At 43.8% G+C, this 18,018-nt stretch overlaps 1 protein-coding gene across 2 annotated transcripts in view; it reads right to left on the bottom strand.

The window, feature by feature from the left end:
• Positions 1 to 18,018, bottom strand: part of LOC125449256 (neurexin-2-like) — a 1,112,849-nt gene that overhangs the window by 796,276 nt on the left and 298,555 nt on the right. For both annotated transcript variants that reach the window (XM_059641436.1, XM_059641437.1), the window contains exon 4: positions 12,397 to 12,698. In XM_059641436.1, coding sequence (XP_059497419.1) covers positions 12,397 to 12,698 — 302 coding nt within the window. The remainder of the gene's footprint in view (positions 1 to 12,396; positions 12,699 to 18,018) is intronic.

Raw genomic sequence — 18,018 nt, 5'->3', positions numbered from 1 at the left:
ACAGTCCTGGGCAGAGCAGTTGCTGTACCAAGCTGTGATGCATCAGGAGAGAATGCATTCTTTGGTGCATCTATAAAAATAGGCACGAATCCTTATGGATGTTTGCCTCCTGAAGAAGTTGAGGTGTGGTTGCACTTTGCCACTAGCCCTGGACAGCAGAACTGAAGACTGTAGTGATGGCTCGGGGAGGCAGTGAGCTTAGAGGAGAGGGAATCTGTTTCCCAACTCTCTCCCAAGAATTGGGGGGGGGGCATCTACTTTCCAGGAGAGATCCAGGTGGAAGCAGATTGCTGACCCTGCTTCCCCTTGGGAATTCAGTCAATCCAACACAGTGAGTCCACAAGGACAGAGTCTCCGAACCATTCAGGTCAAACAGCGGAACACAATGGCATGCAAAAACACCATCTCTCACACTGTCACCAACTCAGGCAGTAAAAACAGAAAGATCCCTCTCTCGCTAAAGAAAATTCCTGCCACAACTAAACCCCATGCTGCCTCTGTCTGGTTGGGAGTTTGTTGTGGACAGCGTAGAGAGAGCTCTACCCTTATCTGACCTCGTGCTGTCCGTGTCCGGGCAGATTTGACGGAAGACAGTGTAGAGAAAGCTTTACTGTGCATCTAACCCTGTGCTGTCCCTGTCCTGGGGAGTGTTTGATGGGGGACAGTGTAGGGTGAGCTTTACTCTGTATCTAACCCCGTGCTGTCCCTGTCCTGGGGAGTGTTTGACGGGGGACAGTGTAGGGTGAGCTTTACTCTGTATCTAACCCCGTGCTGTCCCTGTCCCTGAGGAGTGTTTGACAGGGACAGTGTAGGGCGAGCTTTACTCTGTATCTAACCTCGTGCTGACCCTGTCCTGTTGTGGTTTGTTGTGGGCAGTGTAGAGGGAGCCTTCCTCTCTGTCAAACCCCTGTGCTATATTGAAAAATACCTGTTGCCTGCAGCTGCAAATTGCTAAATCCTCTGAGAACGATATGATTCAATTAAATTAAAGTGGAAACGGAATAAAATCACATTGAAATGCAATTCTCTTCATAAGACGGTATGAAGAATGGTTTGATTGATTGAGGTAATACTCCAACAGAAAATGTAAGTATTTATAGATTGCATTTAAAGCTTAGAAATGGACCGTGGCATTGAACTCTACAGTGCATTGTCCCTGTCTATTAACATCTCTTTCTGAAGACATAGGTTTCACTGATATGCCTGCTATTTATTCAAGAATATGGCATTCAAAGAACCAAGAGATTGAGCCAGTCATCGCCAAGAGAGGAGCTCACAACCACCTTCAAAAGGGGCAGTATGGTGACATCAATTGTGTCTGGGCTGGGGCTCAGTTTGTATCGCACCTTCCGTAAGTTGACTTAAGACCCATAAGATACAGGTGCAGAAGCAGGCCATTTGGCCTATCGAGTCTGCTCCGCCATTCCATCAGGGCCGGTATGTTCCTCAAGCTCCCTTGTCCTGCCTTCTCCCCATAAACCTTGATCCCCTTAACAATCCAGATCCTTTCAATCTCTGTCTCAAAGATGCTCAATCGCGTTGTTCAGTGAGAACCTGAAGAGCTGTGGGTGCTGTAAACCTGATGTAGAAGAATTGCTGGAAAAGCTCAGCAGATCTGGTGGCATCCGTGGAGGGAGATATCAGAGTTAACGTTTCAGTTCTAATGACTCTTCTGCAGAACATTATTAAGGATGTTATTATGCTGGAGAGAGTTCAGGAGTTGCTGGGAAAGGAGGGTTTGAGTAATAAGGAGAGGCTGGATAGGCTGGGTCTTATCTCACTGGAGCGTAGGTGGTTGAGGAGTGGCCTCGTGGAGGTTCATAAAATCATGAGGCGTATAGATAAGGTGAATGGTAGTTGTATCTTCCTGAGAATGGGGGATTTCAAAACTAGGGGCATATTTTTCAGGTGAGAGAAGAAAGATTTTTAAAAGACGCAGGGGCAATTATTTTACACAGAGAGTGGTTCGTTGTGGGACGATCTTCCAGAGGAAGTGGTGGATGCAGCATTTAAAAGACATTTAGATACGTACATGAATATGAAATGTTTTGCCGGATTTGTGCCAAGCGCAGGCAGGTGGAACTAGTTTAGTTTAGGAATACGATCAGCATGGGCTGGTTAGACAGCTCTGTTTTACATTGCAGATTATATACGGGACTAGGACAACACTGCATTACATTCCAGACAACATGCAGGACTGGGACTGGGCTGCGTCACATTACAGATTATGTACAGGACTGGGAGAGTACAGTGTTACACTACAGGTTATACACAGGTCAGGACAGTGCTCTGATGCATTACAGATTATATACAGGGCTGGGAATGGGTTGTATTACATTAAGGGGTATATACAGAGCTGGAACAGCACCATTTTACATTACAGATTATACACAGGACTGGTTCAGCATTGTGTTATATTACAGATTATATACAAAACTGGGACCATGTACAACATTACAGATTATATGTAAGAATAGGACTGTGCTGTGTTAAATTACAGATTATAGACAGGAACAGGACTGTGCTTGTTACATTACAGGTTATATACTGGACTGGGACAGCACTGTGTAACATGACAGATTATATACAGGACAGGGACAGTGCTGTGTAACATGACAGACAATATACAGGACTGGGACAGCGCTGTGTTACATAACAGACAATATACAGGACAGGGACAGTGCTGTGTAACATGACAGATTATACATGTGACTGTATTCCATTATGCACAGTGCTATGTTCCAGTAGAGATTACATACAGTTGGGGCTGCGCTGTCTTGCGTTACAAATTATGTACAGGAATGGGATTGCACTATGTTGCATTACAGATTATATACAGGACTGAGACTGCGCTGTGTTGCATTCCACATATACGGGACTGGGACAGCTCTGGTTTACATTGCAGCTTATATATGGGACTGGGATAGTGCTGTATACATTACAGATTATATATGGGACTGGGACAGCCTGTGTTACATTATAGATTATACATGGGCTGGGTCAGTGCTGTGTTATATTACAGATTAAATACAGGATTTGGACCATGCTGTTTTACATTATAGTAAGGGACTCAAGAGCACTATCCTATGTTATAGATATTATATGGGAATTGGACAGCACTGTTACATTACAGATTATATATGGGACTGAGACACTGCTGTGTTATATTAGAGATTCTTTATGGGATTGTGATGCGATATGTTACATTACATATTGTATACCAGGCTGGGGCATGGTTGCATTATATTACAGATTATACAGGGGACTGGGATAGTGTTGTGCTGCATTACAGATTATATACGGGACTGGGATGCGATGTGTTACATTACAGATTATATACAGGACCGAGACAGCACAGTGTTAAATTAGAGGTTATATAGGGGACTGGGACTGCACTGGATTGCATTACAGATTAAAAACAGGCAGGAACATTACTGTGTTACATTACATATTATACATGGGACTGGGACAGCGCTGTGTTACATTACAGATTGCATTCGGGACTGGGTGAGCACTGTATTGCATTATTGTTTATATACGAGACTGGAACAGAGCTGTGTTACATTACAGATTATACACAGGAATGGGACAGTGCTGTGCTTCATTACAGATCTTGTACAGGACTGGAACCATGCTGTGTTACATCACAGATTATAATCGGAACTGGGACAGGACCTGTGTTATATTACAGATTATGTACGGGACTGGGATGCGATGTGTTACATTACAGATTATTTGGTACTGGGACAACACTGTGTTATGTTCCAGGTAATATACAGGACTGGGAGAGTACAGTGTTACACTACAGATTATGTACAGGACTGGGACAGTGCTGTTTTACACTACAGATTATACAGGACTGGGACAGCATTGTGTTATATTACAGGTTCTATATGGGACTGGGCCAGTGTTGTGTTATATTACAGATTATATATAGAACTGGTACCGTGCTGTGTAACATTACAGATTATATGCAGGAATAGGACTGTGCTGTGTAACATTACACATTATATACAGGATTGAGACAGCACTGTTTAAATTACAGATTATATAAGGGACTTGGACAATGCTGTGTTACATTACAGATTATATACTGGACTGGGACAGCACTGTGTTACATGACAGAAAATACATGAGACTGGAGCAGCATGTTATATTCCAGATAATATACACAATTGGGACAAGGTTGTGTTACATTACAGATTACATCGAGGATTAGGAGAGTATAGTGTTACATTACAGGTTATATACAACACAGGCACAGTGCTGTGATGCATTACAGATTATGTACAGGACTATGTAGGTGCTGTGTTGCATTTCAGAGTATATACAGAACTGAGACAGCGCTATTTTACATTACAGGACTGGGACCATGCTGTGTTATGTTATAGTTAACGTAAGGACTGAAAAACGTTGTGTTATATTACACATTATGTATGGGACCGGGACAGTGCGGTTTTATATTACAGGTCATATACAGGACTGGGAGAGCGCTGTGTTACATTCCAGATTATATGCAGGACTGGGACAGCACTGCATTACATAACAAATGATATATGGGATTGGTCCAGTGCGGTGTTACATTACAGATTATATACATGTCTGTAACAGTGCTGTGCTACATTACAGATCATGTACAGGTCTGCATGGTGCGGCTTTGCATTGCAGATTATATACAGGGCATGGGCAGTGCTGTGTTATATTACAAAACACACCTAGGACTGGGACAACACTGCGTTACATTCCAGATAATATACAGGGCTGAGACATGGCTGTGTCAAATTGTAGAGTATATACAGGACTGGGAGAGTACAGTGTTACATCATAGATTATACACAGGACTACGATAGTGCTGTGTTGCATTACAGGTTATATACAGGACTGGGAATGTGTCGTATTACATTACAGAGTATATACAGAACTGGACAGTGCGGTGTTACATTACAGATAATATACAGGGAGAGTACAGTGTTAACATTACAGAATATATACAGAACTGGGACAGCGCTGTTTTATATGACAGAATTGTGTTACATTACAGATAGTACATGGGACTGAGCCAGTGTTGTGTTATATTACAGATTATATACAGAACTGGGACAGCACCATTTTACATTACAGATTACATACGGCACTGGGACAGGCTTATGTCACATTACAGATTATACACAGGACTGGGAGAGTACACTGTTGCATTACAGGTTATATGCAGTATGGGGACAGTGCTGTAATGCATTAGAGATTATATACAGGATTACAACGGTGCTGTGTTGCTTTACAGGTTATGTACAGGACTGGGAATGTGTTGTGCTACATTACAGATTATAACAGGACTAGAACAGTGCTGTCTGATGTTACAGGTTATATACATGACTGTGTTGCATAACAGATTTTATACAGGGCTGAGACAGCATTGAGTTACATTACTGATTATGTATGGGACTGGGCCAGTGTTATGTTTCATTGCAGGTTATATACAGAGCTTAGACCATGTTGTGTTTCGATATAGATTATATACAGGACTGAGACAGTACTGCGCTACATTACAGATCATGTACAGGACTGGGACGTGCTGTGTTACATCTCGGGTTATATATGGGACTGGGACAGCACTGTGTAACAGGACAGATTATATACAGGACTGGGACTGTGCAATGCTACATTTCAGATTATATACAGGTCTGGGACAGTGCTGTGTTATATTACAGATTATATATGTGACTGGGATGACACTGTGTTACATTAAAGACTATATGCAGGACTGGAACAGCACTGTGTAACATTGCAGATGGCATATGGTACTGGGGCCGTGCTGTGTTACAGTAAAGATTATATATGGGAGTGGGACGGCACTATATTACATTAAAGATTATAAACAGAACGAGGACAGTGCTGTGTCACATTACAAGTTATGTACAGGGCTGGGACTGGGCTGTGTTACATTTAAAAATATATATGGGATTGGAACTGTGCTGTGTTCATTACAGACAATATACAGGGCTGGTAGAGCGCCGTGTTACATTACAAAACATGTATGCAACTGGGACTGCACTGTTTTATATTGCAGATTATATAAAGGACTGGGACACTGCTGTGCTACACAGCAGATCATGTACAAGGCCGGGAGAGTGCTGTGTTACATTACACATTACATATGGAATCGGAACAGTGCTGTGTTACTTTACAGATTATATAAAGGGCTGTGTCGCACTACAGATTATTTATCGGAGTGGAACTGTGCTGTGTAACATTATAAATTATATACAGGACTGTGACACTGCTGTGCTAAACTGCAGTTTATATACTGGACTAGGACAGCACTGTTACGTGGCAGAATATATACAGCACAGGGCCAGTGCTCTTACATTACAGATTAAATACAGGTTTGGGACTGTGTGGTGTTACATTAGAAATTAGATATGGGAGTGGGACAGCAGTATATTACATTAAGATTATAAACAGGACGAGGACAGCGCTGTGTTACATTATAAATTACAGAGAGGACCGGGACAGGGCTGTGTCACATAATGGAATATATATGGAACTGGGGTGGTGCTGTGTTACATGACAGATTATATACAGGACTGGGACAGCATTGTGCTACATTACAGATTATACATGGGACTGAGACAGTGTTATGTTGCATTACAGATTATACACAGAACTGGGACCGTGCTGTGTTACATTACAGCTTATGTACAGTACTGTGACAGTGCTGTGCTACATTACAGATATGTGCAGGACTGGGACAGTGCTGTGTCACATTACAGATTATATATGGGAATGGAATAATTCTGTGTTACATGACAGAATAAGTATGGGACTGGGACACTGCAGTGTTATAGTATAGATTAAATACAGGACTGGCACAGCACTAGGTTACAGTACAGATTGTAAAATGGACTCGGACAACACTGTATACATTACAGATTATATATGGGACTGGGACAGCACTGTGTTACGTTACAGATTGTATACAGGACTGTGACAGTGTTGTTAAATTACAGATTATATACAGGACTGGGACAGTGTTGTTAAATTATAGATTATATACAGGGCTGGGACACTGCTGTGTTGCATTATAGATTATATACAGGATTGGGACTGTGGTGTATTACATTACAGTTTATATCCGGGACTGGGTCAATGCTGTGTTGCATTACAGATTATATATAGGACTGGGACAGCATTGTGTTACAGATTATATACGGGACTGGGACAGTCCTGTGCTACATTACAAACACATATATAGGACTGGGACAGCATTGTGTTACAGATTATATACGGAACTGGGACAGTCCTGTGCTACATTACAGATTATATACAGCACTAGGACAGTGCTGTGTTTCATTACAGATTATATATGGGACTGGGACTGCTCTGTGTTGCTTTATAGATTATATACAGGATTGGAACCATGCTGTTTTACGTTACAAATCATATTCAAGACGGCAACAGCACTGTGTTACATTACAGATTATACCCAGGACTGGGACTGCTCTGTGTTGCATTGCAGATTATATGGGGGACTGGGACAGCGCTATTACATTACAGATTATATAAGGGACTTGGACAGCACTGTGGTCCATTACAGATTATATGCAGCACTGGGATTGTGCTGTGTTACATTACGTATTATATACAGGACTGGGACAGTGCTGCCTTACATTACAGATTACATGCAGGGCTGGGACAATGTTGTGTTACTTTACAGATTATATATGGCTCTGCTTCAGCAATGTGTTACATTACAGATTATATATGGCTCTGCTTCAGCAATGTGTTACTTTACAGATTATATATGGCTCTGCTTCAGCAATGTGTTACATTACAGATTATATATGGCTCTGCTTCAGCAATGTGTTACATTACAGATTATATACAGGAATGGGACAGCACTGTGTTCCATTATAGATTACATACAGGACTGGGACAACATTGAGTTACAATATAGATTATATATGAGTCTGGGACCGTGGCGTGTTACCTTACAGATCATATACGGGACTGGGTCAGCACTGTGTTACATTACAGATTATATACAGGACTGGGACAATGCTGTGTTACTTTACAGATTATATATGAGACTGGGACAGCAATGTCTTACATTACACATTATATACAGGACTGGGACATTGCTGTGTGACATTACAGGTTATATATGGCGCTAGGACAGCACTGTGTTACATTACTGATTATATACAGGACTGGGACAATGCTGTGTTACTTTACAGATTATATATGAGAGTGGGACAGCAATGTCTTACATTACACATTATATACAGGACTGGGACATTGCTGTGTGACATTACAGGTTATATATGGCGCTAGGACAGCACTGTGTTACATTACAGATTATATTTGGGAGGAACTGTGCTGTGTTACTTTATAGATTATATACACGATTGGGACCACCCTATGTTATATTACAGATTATATTCAGGACGAACAGCACTGTGTTACATGACAGATTGTATATGGGACTGGACCAATGCTGTATTATATTGCAGACTATATACGAGGCTGAGGCAGTGCTATGTTACATCACCAATTATATTTGAGACTGGGCCCGTGCCGTATTACTTTGCAGATTATATACAAGACCAAGACAGTGCTGTGTTACATTACCGATTATATTCAGGACTGGGATATTATTGTGCTTTATTACAGGTTATATACAGGACTGGGAAGAGTGCTGTGTTACATTGGATTATTTTCAGAACTGGAAGTATGTAGTGTTACATTGCAGTCATATACCAGATTAGGGTAGCACTGTGTTCATTACAGATTGTATGCAATAAGTAATTACGTTGCCTGACATTCCTGGTACTTTATTGATGTGAGGCTGAACTCAATTGTTTTTTCAAATGAAGCTGAGTCAGAACATAACCCTATTCTGAATCTAATGCCTTTCCCCATTTGGCGCGTGCTGCATGTTTGGTCGGAAACACAGTGTTGCTAGACTTTGAGAACCATCATAGAAATATCCTTTCTCAGGGCTCAGGACTGGAAAATTATCTTGTAACTCCCGAATTGATACTGGATAACATCATTCCTGAAGCAATTAATAAATTGCATTTTATAATGTAATAATTACCTCTGCTGGACCGCGTTATTTAATAACCATTCGGTACAAACCCATTGACAACCATAACTCATAATTTCTGATGAATGATACTAATAATGCTTTTCTGTTATTGGCCTGCGTGCGATAATTACAGGGCCAGTGCCAGAATGTGCTTTTTTCTCACTTCTTACAACACTGGTACAGCAGCTTGTAATCACCCTGTCTCACCTCACCCTGTTCCTCCTCCAACTAAGTTCTCTCTCAGAATGCATGTTCTTGGGCTTTGGCAACCCTGGAAGACTCAACATTCCAATCCCTTGAGAGTATGGGTCTGATGCTGGGTGCAGTCAAAGATCTTGTAGGATAACACCTGCAAGCTCCATACAGAATCATTAACGAATCTCTCCATTGAACTCCTTGAGAGCAGGCTCCATTGTTAATATGGATACCCGCCTATGTGGAACTCATCACCTGCACCCAATCACAACGCAAACTCAGACATGGCTCCACAGAGCCGTCTGTACCGGGTTGGGATTTGCCTTTCTAAACTGTAGGAAGCTTAGAAAATCAGTGCAGGAGTAGGCCATTCAGCCCTTCGAGCCTATACCACCATTCAATTAGATCATGGCTGGTCATCCAATTTCCGTGGCCCTGTTTTGGCATTCAGAAATAAACAGTGTTCCTGTCCAGTTGCGCTTCCCGCATTACCGCAACGTTTGAAACTGTGCCAATTTTGCCAAGCGCTTTCCCTTCCCATGAGCTCCTTCACACATGCCCCAGTGGTGAAATCTAGCCTGATCCAGGGTGAACATTTTGGAATCTGATTTGTTTCTTTCAGTGGTTTTCACTTTTAACAAAAAAAATTCCCATCTGAGCACAGTGCTGCCATATAATCTGAAAGGATTCACATTGGAGAACGCTCTAAACCAATCTGCCGTTTTGGGTGTGGAAATATGCTGAGACGTCATGTTGAGGTTGTACAGGACATTGGTGAGGCCTCTTCTGGAGCACTGTGGGCAGTTCTGTTCTCCCTGTTACAGGAAGGATATTATTAAGCCTGAGAGGGTTTAGAAGAGATTTACCAGGATGTTGCCAGGTGTGGAGGTTTTAAATAAAAATTAGATAAACTGGGACTTTTTGCACTGGAGCATAAGAGGTTGAGAGGTGGCCTTATAAAGGTTAATAAAGTCATGGGGGGGTATAGATAGATTTAATAGACTTGTCTGTTCCCTAGGATGGGGCATTTCAAGACTAGGGGGCACATTTTTAAAGTGAGAGGAGAGAGTTTTAAAAAGACAAGAGGGACAATTTTTTTACATATAAAGTGGTTCATGTGCGGAATGAAACTCCTGAGGAAGCATTGGATGTGGATTATTATGTGAATTACAACATTTAAAAGACGTTTGGAGAAGTACAGGAATAGGAAAAGGTTTGGAGGGATATGGGCTGGGAGCAGGCTGGTGGGACTAGTTTAGTTTGGGATTATGGTCAGCATAGACTGGTTGGGCTGAAGGGTCTGTTTCTGGGCTGTATGCCTCTATGACTCCATGACCCATTACTGGTTTGGTTGAGTTTGCAGAAGTGGCAAACAGAATTCAATCCAGAGAAATGCAAGGTGATGCGTTTTGGGGTGGGCAAACAAAGTGAGGGGATATGCAGCAAAAGGGAGGGTATTGACAGGGCAAGAGGGACCTGGGAGTGCCTGTAGCTCCCTGGAGATGTCAGGATGGGTAGATTAGACGGTAAAGAAGCCAGAGGGGATGCTTCCCTTCATTAGTCAAATGTAGGGGTGTGTATCAGACACTGGTCAGACCACGGTTGGAGGTTTGTGTGTGGTTCTGGTCACCAATTACAGGAGAGGGAGAGAGAGACAGAGATAGAAAGAGAGACAGAGAGAGGAAGAGAGTGAGAGAAAGAAAAGAGAAAGAGATGGGGGAGGGAGGGAGAGCGAGAAAGAGACAGGGAGCAAGAGAGGCAGAAAGAGAGAAATAGAGAGAGAGAAAAAGTGGGTGGGGGGAGAGAGAGAGATAAGGAGAGAAAGACAGAGGGGGAGAGAGGCAGAGACAGAGAGAGACAGAGACAGACAGCACGCAGAGGAGATACATAGGAACACTGGTCGGGTTTGAAAACTGCACCGATGAGGCAAGTTTGGAAACTGGAGATCATTTTCCTCAGAAAGGAGGATGGCAAAGGGTGATTTAAACAGGACAAACAAAATAATAAGGGACTTAGATCGTGTGGATGGTGGAGATTGGTAGTCAGCCATCTGAAGGTGACGTCAGCTGAAGGTGAACGATCGATGGATTAGAGCAGCAGTGAGGGAGAATCTCTTTGCACAGAGAAGCATGTGGGGTGGGGGGATGTTTGAAATTCACTGCCTGTTCGCCAATTGAGGTGAAAATCCCCTGTCTCAGTTAAAAGGAACCTGGTCGTGCATCTGTGAGGCTATGGCCAAGCGACCCAAAGAGGGAACCAGAACAGTTTATGCAAAGGTAAATGGCATTAATGGCCTCTTTCTGTGCCATCCCACTTTTCGGAATACTGTGCTCAATTCTGGTCTCAGTGCTATAGGAAGGATGTTGTGAAAGGGTTCAGAAAAGATTTACAAGGATATTGCCGGGGTTGGAGGGTTTGAGCTACAGGGAGAGGCTGAATAGGCTGGGGCTATTTTCCGTGGATCGTCAGAGGCTGAGGGGGTGACCTTATAGAGGTTTATAAAATCATGAGGGACACGGATAGGGTGAGTAGCCAAGGTCTTTTCCCCAGGGTGGGGCAGTGCAAAACCAGGTTTAAAGTGAGAGGGGGAAATATTTAAAAGGGACCTGAGGGGCAACTTTTCCCACAGAAGGTGGTGTGTGTATGGAACGAGCTGCCAGAGGAAGTGGTGGAGGCTGGAACAGTTACAGCATTTAAAAGGCATCTGGATGGGGACATGGATAGGAAGGGGTTAGAGGGATATGGGCCAAATGCTGGCAAATGGGACCAGATTGATTCCGAATATCACAGACAAAAGTTGGACTGAAGGGTCTATTTCCGTGCTGTACAACTCCATGAGTCTCCCAGAGGAGTTGGTGCTACCCTGGGGAGTTCTCAGAAAAAAAAGAAACCCCCACCCTAGCGTCCTGCCGAAGTCCCTTTCGTAAATGCAGGACAGACACAATTTGCGCTGAGCAGGGCACTGACAAGAAAGCCCAGGCCGTTTTCTCCCCACACCCTCCTACACCCCAAGACGAAGCAAAGTGCATGAGAGGGGGAGGGGGGGGAACATTTCCCCCGCACCCCCCCCCCCACCCCCTCCCCCCCCCCACCCCCCCGGGCGTGGTCATTACCTGACGGAGATTGCGAGTGACGCGGACGTCGTGCCAGCCGTTGTCGTTGAACTTGCCGTTGACGGGTTCCACCAAGGCCTCAAACGCGCCGGAGCCCAGGTTGATGACGAGCGAGACAGCCCCGTTCTTTAGTGCCAGGTTGACATAGTCTGCTGACTTGCCTGTGTGCAGGATGAGCCCGTTACGCTGCAGCGTCCGGAACGACAGCGTGATCTCGTCACTGCTGCTCTGGATGGGGTTGTGTGAGAGGTCGTAGCAGAAAAACTCGGTGCCCTTGAAGGTGGCTACGGACTCTTCTTTCGCTGCGGGGGGTGAGGGTGGTGGGGGGAGGTGGAGTGGAGAAAGAGCAACGATTAGACAGCAGGCAGACGCAAGGGCAAACGTGGCAGCCTTATATACAGCAGGGTAATGTCACAGTGCATCAGAACAGCTGTCTGTATCAATATAGTCTCCTCCAAACTCCAACCCTAATCTTAACCCCAGACCCAACCCAAACACTAATCCGAAAACTAACTCTAACCCTAATAATCACCCTACTCGCAGCTCTAACCCAGTCCTTAGCCCTAGCTCTAACCCTAACCTTCAGTAATCTTATCCCCAACCCTAACCCAAAACCAAACCCTGACCCTAACTCTAATCCTAGCCCTAACCCCAAACATTAACCTAACCCTAAACCTAAATTTAACCCAATCCCGGACACAAAACCTAACCTCAACCCTAAACCTAAACCTTGCCCTAAACCTAAACCTAACCCTAATCCTAATTCAAACCTTAATCCCAACTATAACCCAATCCCGAACCTTAAACCTAACCTTAACCTGAGTCTTAACCCTCAACTAAATTCAATCCCTAGCCCTAATCTAAACCTGAGCCTAACCTAAACTCTGATCCTTCCCCTAACCCTAGCTTTATCCAATCCCGATCCCTAATCCTAACCCTAACATTAACTTTATCCTTAATCCAATCTCTAACCCTAACCTTTACCCAGTCCCTAACCTTTACCCTAACTTTAAACAAAGTCATAATTCTAAACCTAACACAAATCCTAACTCTGGCCCTCATCCTAATCCCTAGCTGTAACTCTAAATGTAATTTATGTCTAAGTGTAATTTATACATAACACCATACCCCTAACCTTTTCCTAATTGTAACTGAGACGTTTCTTCATCGTAACAAAATCATCCATAACAAAATTATCATTTCATTGGAAGCAGCTCAGAGAAGGTTCATTAGGATTATCCCTGGTATGGAGGAATTGTTTTATGAGCAAAGGTTAAACAGGTTGGGACTCTACTCACTGGAATTTAGAAGACTGAGAGGGGATCTGATTGAGACATACAGATTTCTTAAGGGGCTTGACAGGGTCAATTCTGAGGAGGATGTTTCCCCCCACCCCACTCCCCGCCATGGGAGAGTCTGGGACCAGAGGGCACACTCTCAGAATAAAGGGGCACCAATTTAAGACTGAGATGAGGAGGAATTTCCTCTCTCAGAGATTGTGAGTCTTTGCAACACCTTACCCAGAGAGTTGTGGGGAACAGAGTCCTTGTGTATATTTAAGGATGAGAGAGAGACAGAGATTTTGTTCTGAAGAAGGGTCCCTAAAGCTGAAACATTTGCTATTGGCCAGACCAGAGCCCCTCAAAATATTTTAAGAAGGTAGCCTAGACCCTAATGTTTTCTTACTTTTAGGGCAAATGTGAGGTTCCATGTTCCAGATGCAATATGACTGGCCAAGCTAATTGACATTAAATAAAACACTATTTTCACACCGTTGTTAAAATACAAGCAAAAGAAGAAGGAATTTAGAATAACTTAACTCTGTTGGAACATAATTGAATAATAGACATAGTAAGTATTACTAATTAACTGTTCTAATATAGTAACATCTCACAAACCCACCCCTTGGCAAAAAGACAATTTCAAGAAAACAGATTTTGTATCTCACGCAATCCAGTAGGCCAAGAAGTGAACCCCCAGCTTTTGTTTGTTATTGAGAGGGGGAAAAAATAGCTCCCACTTCTTCAAGTCTACATCAGCAGCGGCTTAAATCTAAGCTAAAAACTAAAACAAAAGCCATAAATCTTCCTCTGTGACAGTTGGCCACACCCAGCCTGGCTGCTTCTATTGTTCCAAGTTGTACTCTAGTGGTTTCGGTGGACTGCTTGACATTTCTGCCTTACAACCTCTCTTCGAATAAATAACACCAGGACAAAATAACTTCTTAAAGCCACAGCATCATCACACTTTGCTTTCTCTCTCTCCACAGATACTGTCAGCTTTTGCAGTAATTCCTGCTTTTATTTCTGATTTCCAAACGGATTCTTGATCAGTGGAGGGTCGCATGGAAATGGCAGGAAAGCAATGAGGAATGCTGGCTCAGCCATGCAGAGCAGGCTCGGGGAGGTGAGGGAGAAAATGGCCTAATCCTGCTTCAATTTCTTAAGATCCAATGCTTTAAAACCCCGTGACACATCCCCCACTATAACATCCTGTCTATAACGTAATATTCACTGCCTGTGCAAATCTCTGGCCCTGACACTGTTGCTCCTGAGATTGCTGTTGCCTTTCATTTGCATAGCACCCAGAAGGTATCAGCCTTTCTAAAGACAGCAATCTCCTGAATCTCACACCGACACGAAAATTAATTCCACAGCACCCGGCAGAGCTTAATAACCAGTAAACGATCATTCATGCCAAAGTGGATTATAATTTTTTCTGATAATCAAGGTTCCTGCTCTAATAGATAGCAGATTAGCACTATTTTTAGAATTCCCAGGGAGCTGCAATTAAAACTGATTAAAGATTCGACAATTATCACCTTGATCAAAAGTGAGTTTTCAACTTGCAAATATTGAATTTCTAGTAAAGCATAGGGTCCACAATGTAAATGCTTTGCACCAAAGAGACACGGGGAAGACTTAACACCGTACCCTTTTAATTGCTTTCCATTAGCACTCAGAATTATACTCAAGGGATATGGATCCCTGAGTTTTCACAGCCTATTGATTCTGATCTCCAGCTTCTCAGTTCTCTCTGTGATCTCTGTTCCTCTGTCACTTTATGACTGAATGGTTTCTCTCTAATACCCGCACTTCTCCGCCTTCGCTGTCTGGCCCCTCTCTCTGGTACTTCTACATTGTTCATTTCCAGAACCGCTCTACGTTATCTCTCTTTGCCCATTCCTTCTCTCTCTCCTTCTCTCTGTCATTCCTCAAACACCACACTTGTCTGCTGTTTGGCCTCTCTCTCGCTCATTTTTCTCTGTCAATCTCTGTTCGCTTTGTCTTCATTCCAGTCTGCCGGCTCTGTGACACCCATCTCTCCTCTGTTCTCACTGCTTGTTCTCTCACTCTCTCTCTCTATCTTTGGTTTCAACATCTCTCTCTGCTTCCTCAGGACAGCCTGCTCTCACTCTGTACATTCCTTCATGCGCGCTCTCTCTCTCTGTGATTCCACAATCTCTGTACTTTATCTCTGCATCCTCCGCACTTTCCACCTGGTCCCACTCTCCCTATCTCTGGTTTCTTTATCTATTGGTTTCCCTTATTGCCAAACGCAGCCTCCTCTCTCTCTGTCCATCACTTCTCTCTCACTCTCTTTCTCTCTCTCTCTGTCTCTTTCTCTCTCTGCCTCTCTCTCTCTCACCATTTCTCTTTCTCTCTTTCTGTCTCTTTGTCTCCCCGTTTCTATCTCTCTGTCTCCGTCTCTCTCTTTCTCTCTCATTCTGTCTCTCTCTCTGTCTCTCCATTTCTCTCTCTCTTCATCTCTGTCTCTCTCTATCTCTTTCTCTCTCTTTGTCTCTCCTTCTCTGTCTCTTTCTCACCTTCTCTCTGTGTCTTCCTTTCTCTCTCTCTCTCTCTCTATCCATCTCTCTCCACCTCTCCCTCTCTCTCTGTCACTCTCCATTTCGTTCTGTCTCTCTCCATCTCTCCTTCGCTGTCTCTCTCTCTCTCCCTCTTTCTCCATCTCACTCTCTCTCTCTCTGTTTCTCTCTCTCTCCTAATTTCTCATTCTTTGTGCTGCCTTTATCTTCAGGGTTAGATAGGGTGGATAGGGAGAGCCTTTTTCCTAGGATGGTGATGGCGAGCACGAGGGACCATAACTTTAAATTGAGGGGTGAAAGATATAGGACAGATGTCAGAGGTAGTTTCGTTACTCAGAGAGTAGTAAGGGAATGGAACGCTTTGCCTGCAATGGTAGTAGATTCGCCAACTTTAGGTATATTTAAGTCGTCATTGGATAAGCATATGGACACACATGGAATAGTGTAGGTTAGATGGGCTTGAGATCAGTATGACAGGTCAGCACAACATCAAGGGCTGAAGGGCCTGCACTGTGCTGTTATGTTCCATGTAACCCAGTCTGTTCTCTCTGATGCCTTGCTCTCCTCCATTCTCTCTGCTTATTCACCTTCTCTCTCTCTCTCTGTATCTCTGCTTTGCCTCCCCATGCCATCTTCCCATCCCCTGCCTTAAATGAGAGAAGACCAGTGATCCACGTGCCCGGGTTAATACCCTGAGGGTAGGGAATGGGCATGGTTTCATATTCCCCTAGTGAGGCTAGTGGTGAGTGAAGACAATTCATAAAAATAATCTGGCTTTGACAGAAAGCTGCAACAATGATGGCCATGACGATTTCCGCAGATCTGGGTTGACAATAGTGTCTGGTTCATGACCAGACATCAGAGAGGGGGAAATATGCCGTCTGTAGTCAGTCTGGGTCTACACGTGACTCCAGACCCCGACAGTGATGGTCGGGTGGAGGTTGGCACCGCTCACCGAAATGTCTCAGTGAGGCACATTTTTTCATTGAAAAGGCAGGCAACAAATTATGACCTTTCTGGCGGCACCCACACCTGTCCCCCAGGAAAGAGCAAAGGGAGGTTTGGATCTGAGCAAGAGTAGGTAACGGATTCTGCAACATTCAACAATAGCTTTTGCTTCTCCACATCTCCATTGAGCCCTGGAATCCTAAAGATCTACCCAGCTTGGTCCAGAACTGACTTCACAACAGATGCTCCCCGGGTATGTTGGTGTGGAATCGATGGGCCAAATGGCCTCTTTCTGCCTTTGGGGATCCTACGATTATACGATTAGGGTGCAGAATTTCAAAGGTTCATGACTCTCTCAGCGAAGAAGATATTCTGCTTCACAGTTCAAATTAGAGTCATAGACAATGGGAGCAAAAGTAGGCTACTCAGTCCCTCGAGTCTGCTACCCCATTCAATAGCATCACAGCTGATTATCCAAGTCAGTCCCCTGTTTCTGCTTTCTCCAGCAGTCCCCTTTGATCCTTTTAGTCCCGTATCCAAGACATTCTTGAAAAATATTCAATGCTTTGGCCTGTGGCTGTAAATTCCACAGGCTCCCCAATCTCTGGGTGAAGACTCTTTTAAAAACTCATTTATGGGACATAGGAACTACTTGCTAGGCCAGCACTGATTGCCCACCACTAGTTGCCCCTTGAGAAGGTGGTTGTGAGCTGCCTTCTTGAATTGCTGCAATCCACACAATGTCGTTAGGGGGGGTGTTCACCTCACAGGATTAGTATAGGATTCCAGAACTCCTACAGTGTGGAAACAGGCTACTTGGCACACAACCCTATCCCTACAGGCCGACA

This window comes from Stegostoma tigrinum, chromosome 42 (genome assembly GCF_030684315.1).
Source record: "Stegostoma tigrinum isolate sSteTig4 chromosome 42, sSteTig4.hap1, whole genome shotgun sequence".
Lineage (NCBI taxonomy): Eukaryota > Metazoa > Chordata > Chondrichthyes > Orectolobiformes > Stegostomatidae > Stegostoma > Stegostoma tigrinum.
Note: the sequence above shows the minus strand (reverse complement) of the source record. Positions and strands in the feature narration are given on the sequence as shown.